The 12,980-nt window shown below is 44.6% G+C and overlaps 1 protein-coding gene across 1 annotated transcript; it reads right to left on the reverse strand.

The window, feature by feature from the left end:
• Positions 1–1,503: 1,503 nt before the first annotated feature.
• On the reverse strand, positions 1,504–8,808 carry cd68 (CD68 molecule). Its single transcript, XM_076040584.1, has 6 exons — positions 8,687–8,808; positions 6,983–7,287; positions 5,566–5,685; positions 4,522–4,591; positions 3,537–3,713; positions 1,504–2,934 (listed from the first exon to the last, which is right to left on the reverse strand). The coding sequence occupies exons 1-6, from the start codon at positions 8,730–8,732 to the stop codon at positions 2,795–2,797; spliced, it is 858 nt and encodes a 285-aa protein (XP_075896699.1). The 5' UTR covers positions 8,733–8,808; the 3' UTR covers positions 1,504–2,794.
• Between the last annotated feature and the right edge of the window lie 4,172 nt (positions 8,809–12,980).

Genomic DNA, 12,980 nt, shown 5'->3' on the forward strand with positions numbered 1-12,980 from the left:
GTGTGTCAGTGCGTGTCAGTGTGTGTGTCAGTGCGTGTGTCAGTGTGTGTCAGTGTGTGTGTCAGTGTGTGTCAGTGTGTGTGTCAGTGTGTGTGTCAGTGCGTGTGTCAGTGTGTGTGTCAGTGTGTCAGTGCGTGTCAGTGTGTGTGTCAGTGCGTGTGTCAGTGTGTGTCAGTGTGTGTGTCAGTGCGTGTCAGTGTGTGGGAGGCTCAGCTGGTGATGTCATGTGATCTGCCGCTACGTGAAGTTCTGGGTCCTGGTTCTCCTGCTCCTGGCGTCGTGGTCGTCATCAGCTGGAGGCGGTCCACTGCTTCCACATTGTGTCGGCTTTACCGCAGCGTCTTGTGACTCCAGCAGAAGTGAATCTGTCCCTGGATAAACCCGTCCTGTCATCCTCCAGGTGTCACGCTGTCGGCCAGCTGGCCTCCTCTGGTGCTTCCACAGCGTCTGACGAGGCCTCCTGCCCCCGGGCCCGTCGACAGGTGCTCGTCATCACAGTCTGCGTCGCACTTTGTCCTCTGCCAGTTTGCTCCTTTTTTTAAAAAAAAAAAATCGTTCCTCCACCGACTCATTTCCTGTTCATGACTTTATGACCTGTTCTTTGTACTTTCTACAGTCACTGTGATTTTTCTTTCTTTGTAAGAGGATGTTTGCTTGTACTTTTCTAATGAATACATTTTGTTTCTGAGTGGTGCATGGGAATTGAGTCCAGGGCTGCGTCTCAACTCAGGGTCTGCATCCTTGGAAGGAAGCGTCCTCCGTCTGAAGGAAGCGTCCTCCGTCTGAAGGAAGCGTCCTCCCAAGGACCCGGCCTAAGAAGGACCGACCCAAACCCCGCCTCCCCGGTAACCACAGGGGACGGTCTAGCTTTGGGCGTATTTCCTGGTTGCGTCACCGCCGTTCCCCCCTGCTGGCCAACCCCGGAAGTGACGTTTTCATAGCATCAAGCTAACCATTGGTTGGTTGGATGTTCAAATCAGTAAAAACCCTGCGTTAAAAACTGAATATTTGATGTGGAATTTCAATACTTAAATTTAAACGTGGTGTCTTTGCCAGTAGATGGCGCTAATTTCAGCCGACTTCCCAGGATCCCAGGATGCTTTGCAGCAGCAGGCAAAGCATCCTGGGATACAGAAGTAATGAAGGACAGTAGCGGTGCAGCCTTGGTGCTAACAGTAGGGAGCATTTGGAGCGTCCTAAGGACTTCTGGGAAGTGGGAGGAGCCTTCACGCAGTGCTGTGACGCAACTTCCTGTCCAATGCAGCCTTGGAAGGATGCAGAGCCTGAACGGGGACACAGCCCAGGTCCAGACACTGGGACCCTGCAGTGGTCCAGCTCTACACTTCCAGAGCGTCTACCCGACGTGGACTAGTGAGGTCCTCGAAACACACAAAGACAGGAACAGAAGTCACTGACATCATTTCCACCACACCCTGTGACCTTGACCTGAAGGTCAAACACCTCCACGGCCTTGGCCACCAGAAGAAACACACTCATCGTCAATTTGTCTTGGAAAATTTCTCTTCATTAAAAGTGCAATCACACAATTACAATCAACGTGTGGTGACAACAGTGTGAGTACAGCGAATAGTGATCACAAGTCGCTCGTCGATGAACAGTCGGAAGATCTTTGCAGCACTGCAGCCCCGACAGAAAGATGCGATTGGTTTTCTTCAGTGTGTGAATTTGAATGTAAGACAGACTATTTACAAAACTGGACAACAAACAGAAAGCTGGTGAAGTTTGGCGCTTGGCGCCGTCAGAGTGTCGTGATGGCCCGAGTGGGCGGCCACACTGACAATGACAGTGTCCGACACTGTCCTGCAGTTACTGCTCTCTCCACTGGCGGCACAAGCAGTTGCCGACAAACTACCCTGGTAAAATTCCTTCAATTTCAAAATAAAAGCATATCGGAAATATAATACCGATGTGATTATGAGGTGACTGCTGATCATTGGTTAACGCATTGCATGGGAAACGTGAGCGGTGAGCGGTGAGCCTTCATTTGAATGTCCTTGAACGGTCACATGGGTGAATAATACATATTGCAGCGATTCTCTGTGAAATATTTTCCTAACGCTTCGCTCCAGGAAATACATCCGACCTTGACTCAAGAATACCTGTCACGCGGTTGTCATATCAATGTTAGGACAATGTTAGGTCAATGTTAGGTCAATGTTAGGCCAATGTTATATCAATGTTAGGACAATGTTAGGCCAATGTTATATCAATGTTAGGACAATGTTAGGCCAATGTTAGGACAATGTTAGGCCAATGTTAGGACAATGTTAGGTCAATGTTAGGCCAATGTTAGGTCAATGTTAGGCCAATGTTAGGACAATGTTAGGTCAATGTTAGGCCAATGTTAGGACAATGTTAGGACAATGTTAGGTCAATGTTAGGCCAATGTTAGGTCAATGTTAGGCCAATGTTAGGACAATGTTAGGCCAATGTTAGGTCAATGTTAGGACAATGTTAGGCCAATGTTAAGTCAATGTTAGGACAATGTTATGTCAATGTTAGGACAATGCTACGACGTACCGCTCACTGCATTCGCCCCCCCCACCGCTCGTACACACACAATGGCTCGCAATCAATGATGAACATTCAAGGCTTCGTGTTTTTTTGAAGAAGTTCATCGGTGCTCTCGCCATTTGGCCCATGTGGCGCCACAGAATCACGCACTCAATTTTGAAGCAATAAAAAAAACAAAAATGATTGACGTCCGTCCCCCCACCCCCAAATCACGCAGCGCTGATTCTCACTGACTGGTTGCAACAGGAGCGCCGCCCCCTCACAGCAGCTGGTAGCCGGCAGTTCTCCTCCTGCGGCTCACAAAGTAGACCACCACCACGATGACGATGAGCACCAGCAGCGTCACTCCCACCGCCACGGCAACACGGTAGTCCCGATGGTGAGTGGTGCAGACGTCAGCTGCACGACAACATGGAGAAACATTCCGAATGTTAATGCACATCTTCATCATACATACACACAGGGTACCACCCGAAAAATTAGAATATCCAGTAAAAGTTGTTTTATTTTGGCAGTTCAACATTAAAAGATGAAAGCAACACATTTTATTGAGCCATTCCACGCAAACTGACCTCTCAAGCAGCTCCTCGTTGTAACTTTGCTGATTAAGATTTTCAGCTTATTAAAACCACAAAAGCCACAAACTCAGAAAATTATTATGAAATTTGAGGGTGTTTCTTTTTAAGCTGCAAGACCTGATCAGCAAAATGCAAGAAAAACTTGAAATATATTGATTTGGCTCGCGCTGCCGCCTCACAGCAAGAAGGTTGTGGATTTGATTCTCTGTGTCTGCCGGCTTGTCTCCGGGTTCTCCAGGTCAAGGAGAACCCGGAGAAGTCAACTTTAGTACGATCTTTGCAGTTTCGGTGACGTTGTCTTTAATGACAGTGAACCCAGATCAACCCCAAGGCCACGCCTGAGGTCACTGCGAGTGTTGCAACATGCACTGAACATGCTGGCCAGGGGGCCTGCCAGCTGAAACGGAGCCAGTGTGAACTTACATGTGCCAAAGTCGTGAGTCTTGGTCAGATTGAAGGCCTGCACCCTGTCCTGGGTCATGTCCAGGAACAGCCCACTCCCCATGAACACAGAGTCCTTGTTGCAGGCGTAGCTGTGTCCGGTCTTTGCAGCTAACAGATGCAGTGACTTGTTGTTTGCAGAGTAACTGCTTCTGTTGCCTGGAAGGGAGAAACAGACAGGAAGACATGCAGGCATGGCCACAGCTCCCTCTGAAGACACACGCTGAGGCCCTAATAATAGTAATAATAATAACAATAATAATAATAATAATAATAATAATAATAATAACAATAATAATAATAATAATAATAACAATAATAACAATAATAATAATAATAATAATAATAATAACAATAATAATAATAATAATAATAACAATAATAACAATAATAATAATAATAATAATAATAGTAATAATAATAATAATAATAATAACAATAATAATAGTAATAACAATAATAATAATAATAATAATAATAATAATAATAGTAATAATAATAATAATAATAATAATAATAATAACAATAATAACAATAATAATAATAATAATAATAATAACAATAATAACAATAATAATAATAATAATAACAATAATAACAATAATAACAATAATAATAATAATAACAATAATAATAATAATAACAATAATAATAATAATAATAACAATAATAATAATAACAATAATAATAATAATAACAATAAAAACAATGATAATAACAATAATAATAATAATAATAATAATAATAATAATAATATTAATAATAATAATAATAACAATAATAATACTAAAGTGCTTCCACTGCTCTGCAGCCTACGCAGGTCAGCTGTAAGTGGTGTCAACTGTCAAGCTGCAGATTATTTTTACATGCAGAGAAATGAGGAAGATGCTCCTCGCTGCTCGTGGTCGACTGTTCATGAACCACCTGCACCTCTGGAAGCCCCCACTGCACACAGGCACTGACTTACCTTTTGGATCTAAGGGGTAGCGGAGGACGAACGACAGAGCGTGAACGTACACTGCATCCTCAGTGGAACTCTGACGACAAGAAATACAAGAGAGAGAGAGAATAACGGATGAACTGGATTCACTTCATCAGCTGCTTAATGTTGTCCACAAACAACGGCGCCGTGACGAAGGTCAAGAAAAGACCTTGATATTATAGTGGCAGGAGTGTCTTTTCTTTCTAATTCAAGTTGAGCCCCTCATTCATTGTTTTAAAAAAAATCTGATGTCCTTTGCTGATCTGCATCTCTGATATTGGTGTATTTGATTTGCTTCTCAAAGTCTAACAAATTCTTCTTCTTCTTGGGGTTTTTTTTTTGACAATGTAAATCACTTCAAATAACAAAACCCAAAGTCTGGAAAAAAATTTGAGTGAACAAATCAAAGATCTTTGGAAGACAAATGAATCACTCCACTGATCCATGAGCTCTCCTCAGTATCCAATGAGTGTCTCCTGCCCGCTGCGACTCTCACTGAGGGCTTTGACTTCTACTGCTGTCCCAAAGCCACTGTCTGCAGCAGAGAACCCGTCGCCAGTGTCCTGTGCGTCAAGGCGGAACGCTGCAGTAACATGCAATAAGGCGACAGGGGGCGCCAGGGGGCGCCAGGGAGCCACGTGTCCCTGTGATCAAACCATCTCCCGTCTCCTCCAGGGTCTCCACCGTGTTGGTCCAGGCCACTTGAGTTTGAGGGCCACGTTAGCGGAGATTTACTGCGTCAATGTGTCACATGCAGTGCCAGTGTGACAGTGTGACAGTGTGACAGTGGGACAGTAAACTCCCTGTCACATGCTTTCAAAACAGGCTTCGCAACTCAACTTCCTCTTTAGGACAAGCAGAAACCCTGGAGGACTGAAAGATCTCCGCTTGCTTTGTCTTCACAAATAAAAGCTCCTTCTTCTGAAGACCTCCAGCCGGCCCGGCCCGGCCCGGCTGGAGGGAAGGGGAAGCCCTGGCTGAGCTCCTGCCAGGTCTTCACACCTTCCTGCCAGGTCAGTCCAACTGTACCTTGTTGAAGAGGAAAGTGATGTGTCCCTCTCTGAAGGTCAGGGTCAGGTTGGCAGTGGATCCCACACAGCTTCCCTCAGCCCGGGTCAAGGTGGGTTGAACTATGAAGACCCCTTTGGACTGGAGAGGAAACAGACAGTATTCAGAAAGGGAGGGGCCGTGGGGGTGGGGGGTCATTTCACCACCTTTCACACAGATTGAGGCCACAAGAAATAAGGAATTAAAACTAGCACGCTTAAAAAAAACAAAAAAAACTAAATTTCATTTCCTGAAAATGTGACAGTGTTGCTGGTCCTGCTGCAAGCTGACTGGGAGGCAGGAAGTGTTGCTGCTCCTCATGTACGACAGATAGCAGCAATGCTAACCGATCCACTCATTGTCAATTAAGAATTTCATCAATTCAATTCATTGAGTCGCCATGAATTGATGCTTGTGTTTGGTTACATGGTGCAGTGTATACCTGCACACCTTCAACAAGCACAACAACAAAAACAAAAATTGAAATGTGACCCATTGGGAGTCAACTTGAAGTCACACGATGAATCCTCAGGGTGTTCGCGTCACAATGGGTCACACTGGACCCTCGACATCCTGTAAGGGTTAAATCATCTCTTCCTCGCACCCTTTTCCACTCAGACGTCTGGGGTCTTCAGTGCTTACGCTGAGCAACCAATCGTTAATTGATCGATAAGGTCTCAATCAACTAATGATCGATGGATTCATTGATCATTTGCATCCCTAATAGACAGACAGACAGACAGACAGACAGACAGATAGAGAGAGAGAGAGAGGGAGAGAGAGGGGGATAGATAGATAGAGAGAGAGAGAGAGAGAGGGGGATAGATAGATAGAGAGAGAGAGAGAGAGAGAGGGGGATAGATAGATAGAGAGAGAGAGGAGGATACGGACGGACGGACGGACGGACGGACGATAGATAGATAGATAGATAGATGGATAGATGGATGATAGAAGATTGATAGATAGATGGATGGATGGATGGATGGATGATAGATAGATAGATAGGTAGATAGATAGATAGATAAATGAATGGATGGATGGATGATAGATAGATAGATGATAGAAGATTGATAGATGGATAGATGATAGATGTACTTTATTGACCCCAAATTGGTAAACTACCCTGTTGCAGCACTAAAAAAACTGTAGAAAAATAAACTACAGAGTAGTTAGAAAAACACTCACTTCAATCTATGTACAACAATCAGGCAAAGCAGACGTGCAACAGACGTGCAACAGACAGTCGGGTTGTGCAGAGGCAGCAGGGAGAAGCAAGGTGCTTGACCTGCCAGTGAGGCAATGACAGCACTTGGCCACCGGGAAGACTCTCAGTGGATGAACATCAGCTTGTGTAGTCGGGACAAACACGGCTGCGTCGCCGTGAGTGGGGAACACTCACCTTCTCACTCGACAGTCGGATCTGCAGCGCCATGTGAGCCTTCAGGCAGACCTCTTTCTGCTCGCTCGTCACATTGTAGTTCCCTGGAACCAGGCTGGTGTGCGGAGTGGGTTGCGGAGGAGGAGTTGTACTGATGGGGGCTGCGGTTTTCGTTGTCAGGGGGGCGTGTGTGGTGGCTGAGGTGACCGTCGTGCTGTTTGTGTGTCCAGGTGTGGTGTGTGAGGGAGCAGTGGGGCTGGGGTCAAACTGCTCTGCAGTTACCATGGGTGCAGGGGTGTTCTTGTTCTTGGCACTCACGGAAAGCACTTTGGTCAAACAGAGACAAAGCAAAAGAAATGATCGTCAGTCTCCACACAGAAGAGGCAGAGAGGACACACTTCAGTCCAAATGAAAGCAAAAAAAACGAGTTCTGGCACACACGCACGGCACACTGGCAGAACTCACTGCAAGCTAATGTTTACGCAGGAAGCCGTCTGCAGTGGGAGGGGCTTAGTGACACCGACCAATTAGCGACATGAGAATGTAATCAGTGAACTCAGGATCAATATGCAAATACAAAGTACAATGAATACACATCATAATAACTAGTACAGTGTGACGGGATACATTAGGTCCCAGTAGAAGCTAATGGTTGAGGGCCACAGCCACAACAATAAATAGGACAGACACAGTGCATAGCCTGAATAAGAAAATAAATAAATAAATAAATAAAATAAATAAAAGTTCTGAGAGCACGGCAATAAACTCTGCCAGTTGGCCACGTGTGAGGGATCTCTACTGTTTAGTCTCCACACATCAACAATCACAGTCACATTGTGTTGACTGGCTACTCTAACAGGCCCACGCACACCTCGGTCAGGTCACCACCTCAGTACAGGTGGTGACCTGACTGAGGTGGCCTAGACGCCACGATAACAGACGATGCTGCTGGGGAAATGTGCTTCCACGCACTTCTGTTTTCGGAGAATATGGAACTATTTTCTGTGTTATATTTCTGATCAACATGGCAAATTCAATATTGTTTGAGACAGTGGACTGGGACTTCCTCTTCCTTCCCTCCAAAATCACAACTAAAGAAAAGAACCCGGCCCTCACCGTTGAGTCTGGTAAATAAAGGCTGCTGCTGGATTGGACGGAAATAAATACATTCGATGAACAGAAAGAACGAAATAAAGGGGGGGGGGGAGAGACAACGTTCTCCCGCCTTTTATTCTGAAAGTCCTATAGTCTACAGTTATTCCTTCATTTAGTCCAATACCTATTAGCACAATATCATCGACGACAGCGGGGCTGAAGGTCCATGTGGCGTCTCTTCACGCGCTGACCCACATGGGGATGACTTGGAATCAGAGGTCACAACTAGTTTAGTTTTCTTTAGAGGTGAATTTCAAAGTAAGACAACATCTTCTTATTTTCCCATTAGTTACTCTTCCATCCATTCTATCAGTTCGTGTAATGTCATATCTGTTCACGAATCGATACTGTCAGACCGAAGACAAGCAGAGGTGTTTAGTTTGAGTGCAGCGGTGTCTTCCAAGTTCCGCTGTGCCGCGCGCCAGGAAGACGTCGCGGCAAACCATCCAGGAAGTCTCGTGCTGGAGGTGTTTTCATGAGAGAAACGTTGCAAGCGTTCGTTGCTTTTCGATTCCGTCGCAACGTGAAAGCCGTTGTTGAACAGAGGACCTGGCTGAGCAGGTGTGTTACCTGAGAGCGCGCTGATGCTGAGCAGAATCCTCGCCGCGGTCTTCATCGTGACCGACGCTGCTCATCACCCGACTCAGTGTGACCGCGGCACCTTGACTGACGTGACAGCAAGTCGTCGTCAAGTCGCGGGGCTCAGAACTTAGAAGCGCGGTCAACACTTCCGCTCACGCAGCGACGCGTGCAGGAGAGTGGGCGGATGAGTGCACACAAACTGAAAAAGTACAAAAGCAACACCTTCATCCACCTGAGAGGCTGAGAGGCTGAGTTTGGTGAGGTGCCAGCTTGTGTTGCACTGTTTGTTGGGCTTTGTGCTCCTGTCCCGGGAAAGGTGTGCTTTTAGTTTGAAGTTCTTCTTCGGATGTGCTTTCAGAAACCACTGATTGGTGCTACCTTTGCTTTCAGAGGACGATTATTATTATTATTATTATTATTATTATTATTATTATTATTATTATTATTACCACTACTACTACTACTACACTGGTCCTATGGAGCCAGAACACTAAAATGAAAGTTTTTCTCATGAAAAAAAGTTACATAGACGCTTAAATAAAATACAGACTTAAAAAAAACAATAGCTTGTGGATATTATATATATATATGTATATATATACTATGACAAGACTTTCAATTCCAATCTTCAGATTTGTAGTGGTTTTTTTCCTGTTCTGGTTCTTGGTGTTCAGCTTGTCCGCATTCTTTCTCTCCTTGGTTTCATTTTACTGGAAATGTTTTCCTCTGGAGGGAGGAGGGGGGAGGAGGAGAGAGAGGGAGGAAGCAGTGCAGCAGATGTTATGTTGTTGTTAGAATGACTCAGTCGCATCAACAAAGAACCAACAGAAGTCACACGTCAAGTTTGGTGCGATTCCAGCGCGCTGTCAAGCCGCGAAGGGTTGTGAGACGCTGATGTTCAGTGACATCAGCGTAAAGTTGAAGGTAGTTAAACTGCGGTAGTTAACCTACAGTAGTTAACCTGCAGTAGTTAACCTACAGAACAGTTAACCTGCAGTAGTTAACCTACAGTAGTCAACCTACAGTACAGTTAACCTACAGTACAGTTAACCTACAGTAGTTAAACTGCAGTAGTTAACCTACAGTATAGTTAACCTACAGTACAGTTAACCTACAGTAGTTAACCTACAGTAGTTAACCTACAGTATAGTTAACCTGCAGTAGTTAAACTGCAGTAGTTAACCTACAGTAGTTAACCTACAGTAGTTAACCTGCAGTAGTTAAACTGCAGTAGTTAACCTACAGTACAGTTAACCTACAGTACAGTTAACCTACAGTAGTTAACCTGCAGTAGTTAAACTGCAGTAGTTAACCTACAGTACAGTTAACCTACAGTAGTTAAACTGCAGTAGTTAACCTACAGTAGTCAACCTACAGTACAGTTAACCTACAGTAGTTAACCTACAGTAGTTAACCTGCAGTAGTTAAACTGCAGTAGTTAACCAGTAGTTAACCTACAGTAGTTAAACTGCAGTAGTCAACCTACAGTAGTTAACCTACAGTAGTTAAACTGCAGTAGTTAACCTGCAGTAGTTAACCTACAGTAGTTAAACTGCAGTAGTTAAACTGCAGTAGTTAACCAGTAGTTAACCTACAGTAGTTAAACTGCAGTAGTCAACCTACAGTAGTTAACCTACAGTAGTTAAACTACAGTAGTTAACCTGCAGTAGTTAACCTACAGTAGTCAACCTACAGTACAGTTAACCTACAGTAGTTAACCTACAGTAGTTAACCTACAGTAGTTAAACTGCAGTAGTTAACCTGCAGTAGTTAACCTACAGTAGTTAACCTACAGTAGTTAAACTGCAGTAGTTAACCTACAGTAGTTAAACTGCAGTAGTTAAACTGCAGTAGTTAACCAGTAGTTAACCTACAGTAGTCAACCTACAGTAGTCAACCTACAGTAGTTAAACTACAGTAGTTAACCTACAGTAGTCAACCTACAGTACAGTTAACCTACAGTAGTTAAACTGCAGTAGTTAACCTGCAGTAGTTAACCTACAGTAGTCAACCTACAGTACAGTTAACCTACAGTAGTTAACCTGCAGTACAGTTAACCTACAGTAGTTAAACTGCAGTAGTTAACCTGCAGTAGTTAAACTGCAGTAGTTAACCTACAGTACAGTCAACCTACAGTACAGTTAACCTACAGTAGTTAACCTACAGTACAGTTAACCTACAGTAGTTAAACTGCAGTAGTTAACCTACAGTACAGTTAACCTACAGTAGTTAACCTACAGTAGTTAACCTGCAGTAGTTAAACTGCAGTAGTTAACCAGTAGTTAACCTACAGTAGTTAAACTGCAGTAGTCAACCTACAGTAGTTAAACTACAGTAGTTAACCTACAGTAGTCAACCTACAGTACAGTTAACCTACAGTAGTTAAACTGCAGTAGTTAACCTACAGTAGTTAAACTACAGTAGTTAACCTACAGTAGTCAACCTACAGTACAGTTAACCTACAGTAGTTAACCTGCAGTAGTTAAACTGCAGTAGTTAACCTGCAGTAGTCAACCTGCAGTAGTTAACCTGCAGTAGTTAACCTACAGTAGTTAAACTGCAGTAGTTAACCTGCAGTAGTTAACCTGCAGTAGTTAACCCACCGCCGGTTTATTACAGCACACGTACTGCTAATACTACAAATCCCAGAATGCACTGCTGATCCCTCGGCAGACCATTGACTGTGACTATAATTAACGTTTTCTTTATGCACTTTTGCTCTTGCTACTCCAACGCACCACGTTCATTGAAGGATATTAGTGTTGGTTTCTTGTTATTCATGTTTATTATATCATATATGTATTCTTAAATGTATTGTTAGATAAAGGTTACTGTTGAAATTTAAATGAGAAGGCTTTGAATAAAAAATAATACGAATTCTATTTACGTTTTATTCATTTCGATACGTCTTTTTCCATTCTGCAGTTGCAAGTTATCTGTAGTATTGTGTGTTCAGCGTTTGCTGATTCCATACTCACTGTTGAAGCAACACTTGTTTGGATGCATAGGAAAAGGTTGAGTGAAGCCTAACCCTGGAGGAAGATCTCTTCAATAAACATCAACCTTGGCCTGCGACTTTGTCCAAGTTTTAGATTTGGGACCCACCGTGTGTTTGAGTTTGACTCGCCACCGTGAGTCTCACATTTTTATACCGCTCAAACAGATGGAGAAGAACACCATTCTGTTTAAAGTTTGTCCAAAAATGTGATCATCATCATCATCATCATCATCGTCTCCGGAGGAGACAAGAGCGAAGCAGGTGAGACGCCAGTCTGGACACTCACAACTTCCCCACTGTCTGTGAAGCGGCTCAGAGGCTCAGTAGGTCAGCAGGTTGTGAACACTGACCCCTTGAGGCTGAAGGCGAGAACTGCAGCCGGTGCGCCGGTGGAAACGAGGTCTGATAACAGCCGACGAGAGTCCTCCAGTCAGCGTAAGTGACCTCAGTACTCACACAACCTCAGTAGCTGACAGTTTCAACGGAGTCTTCGGCCGACGTGCCGTTGACGTTTCATTCATCAGCTGGCCCCGCCTCCCCCGCCTCGGGTCGTTTCCAGAGAAGGGAGTCCCAGGTGTGTGAGAGGGTGTAGGCTCCCTCTTCCTGGTTGATGGTGGTGCTGCTCCCCCTCTTCCTGATCTCCAGCGAGAAGATCTGAAGTTGGTCTCACCAGTTCATCACGCTACACACACACACACACACACACACACACACACACACACACACACACACACAGAGACAGCAGGCTGAGAGAGAAATGTGTGTGTTTGTGTGTTTGCTGCTGGATCAGCAGCTGAGACCTCCAGGGCAAACAGACTGCAGGAGCAGCAGCACCTCATGGAGGACCTGTGATCATCAACACCTGGAGTGGCAGGTGGTGGTGGTGGTGGTGGTGCTGCTGCTGCTAGTGCTGCTGCGACCCTGACCGGCCTCACACTCAATTAGACAACCTGAGTGAGTTTCAGTGTGTGTGTGTGTGTGTGTGTGTGTGTGTGTGTGTGTTGCTGCTATCCAATGAGGGATTATCTGGTTGTCCTTCCTGTTCACATCCTGCTGCTCCCTCAGGAACAACCTGCTGCTGCTGCTGCTGCTGCTGCTGCTGCTGCTGCTGCGACTCCCAGCGCTGACTCATCAAAATAAATCGATATCAGCAGAAGAAGGTGTGAACCAATCATTGACCGGCGTCGTCTTGATGCCACGATGATTGGAGGAAATGAAACAAGATGTTTGATGACAAAAGAAATCCGCTGTTGTGGTTTATGACTGACATAAAAACATGAATAA

Source organism: Nelusetta ayraudi, unplaced genomic scaffold (assembly GCF_046127955.1).
Source record: "Nelusetta ayraudi isolate G7.1 ecotype Tasmania unplaced genomic scaffold, CSIRO-AGI_Nayr_v1 ptg000061l, whole genome shotgun sequence".
NCBI lineage: Eukaryota > Metazoa > Chordata > Actinopteri > Tetraodontiformes > Monacanthidae > Nelusetta > Nelusetta ayraudi.

Bases quoted from the DNA above. Each gene is read 5' to 3' on its own strand.
- cd68 (XM_076040584.1), bottom strand. From the start codon at position 8,732: ATGAAGACCGCGGCGAGGATTCTGCTCAGCATCAGCGCGCTCTCAG. The intron at 5,686-6,982 runs GTGAGTGTTCCC...TTTCCTCTCCAG, and splicing joins TCCGACTGTCGAGTGAGAAG to TCCAAAGGGGTCTTCATAGT. The intron at 4,592-5,565 runs GTACAGTTGGAC...TCTTGTCGTCAG, and splicing joins TCACTTTCCTCTTCAACAAG to AGTTCCACTGAGGATGCAGT.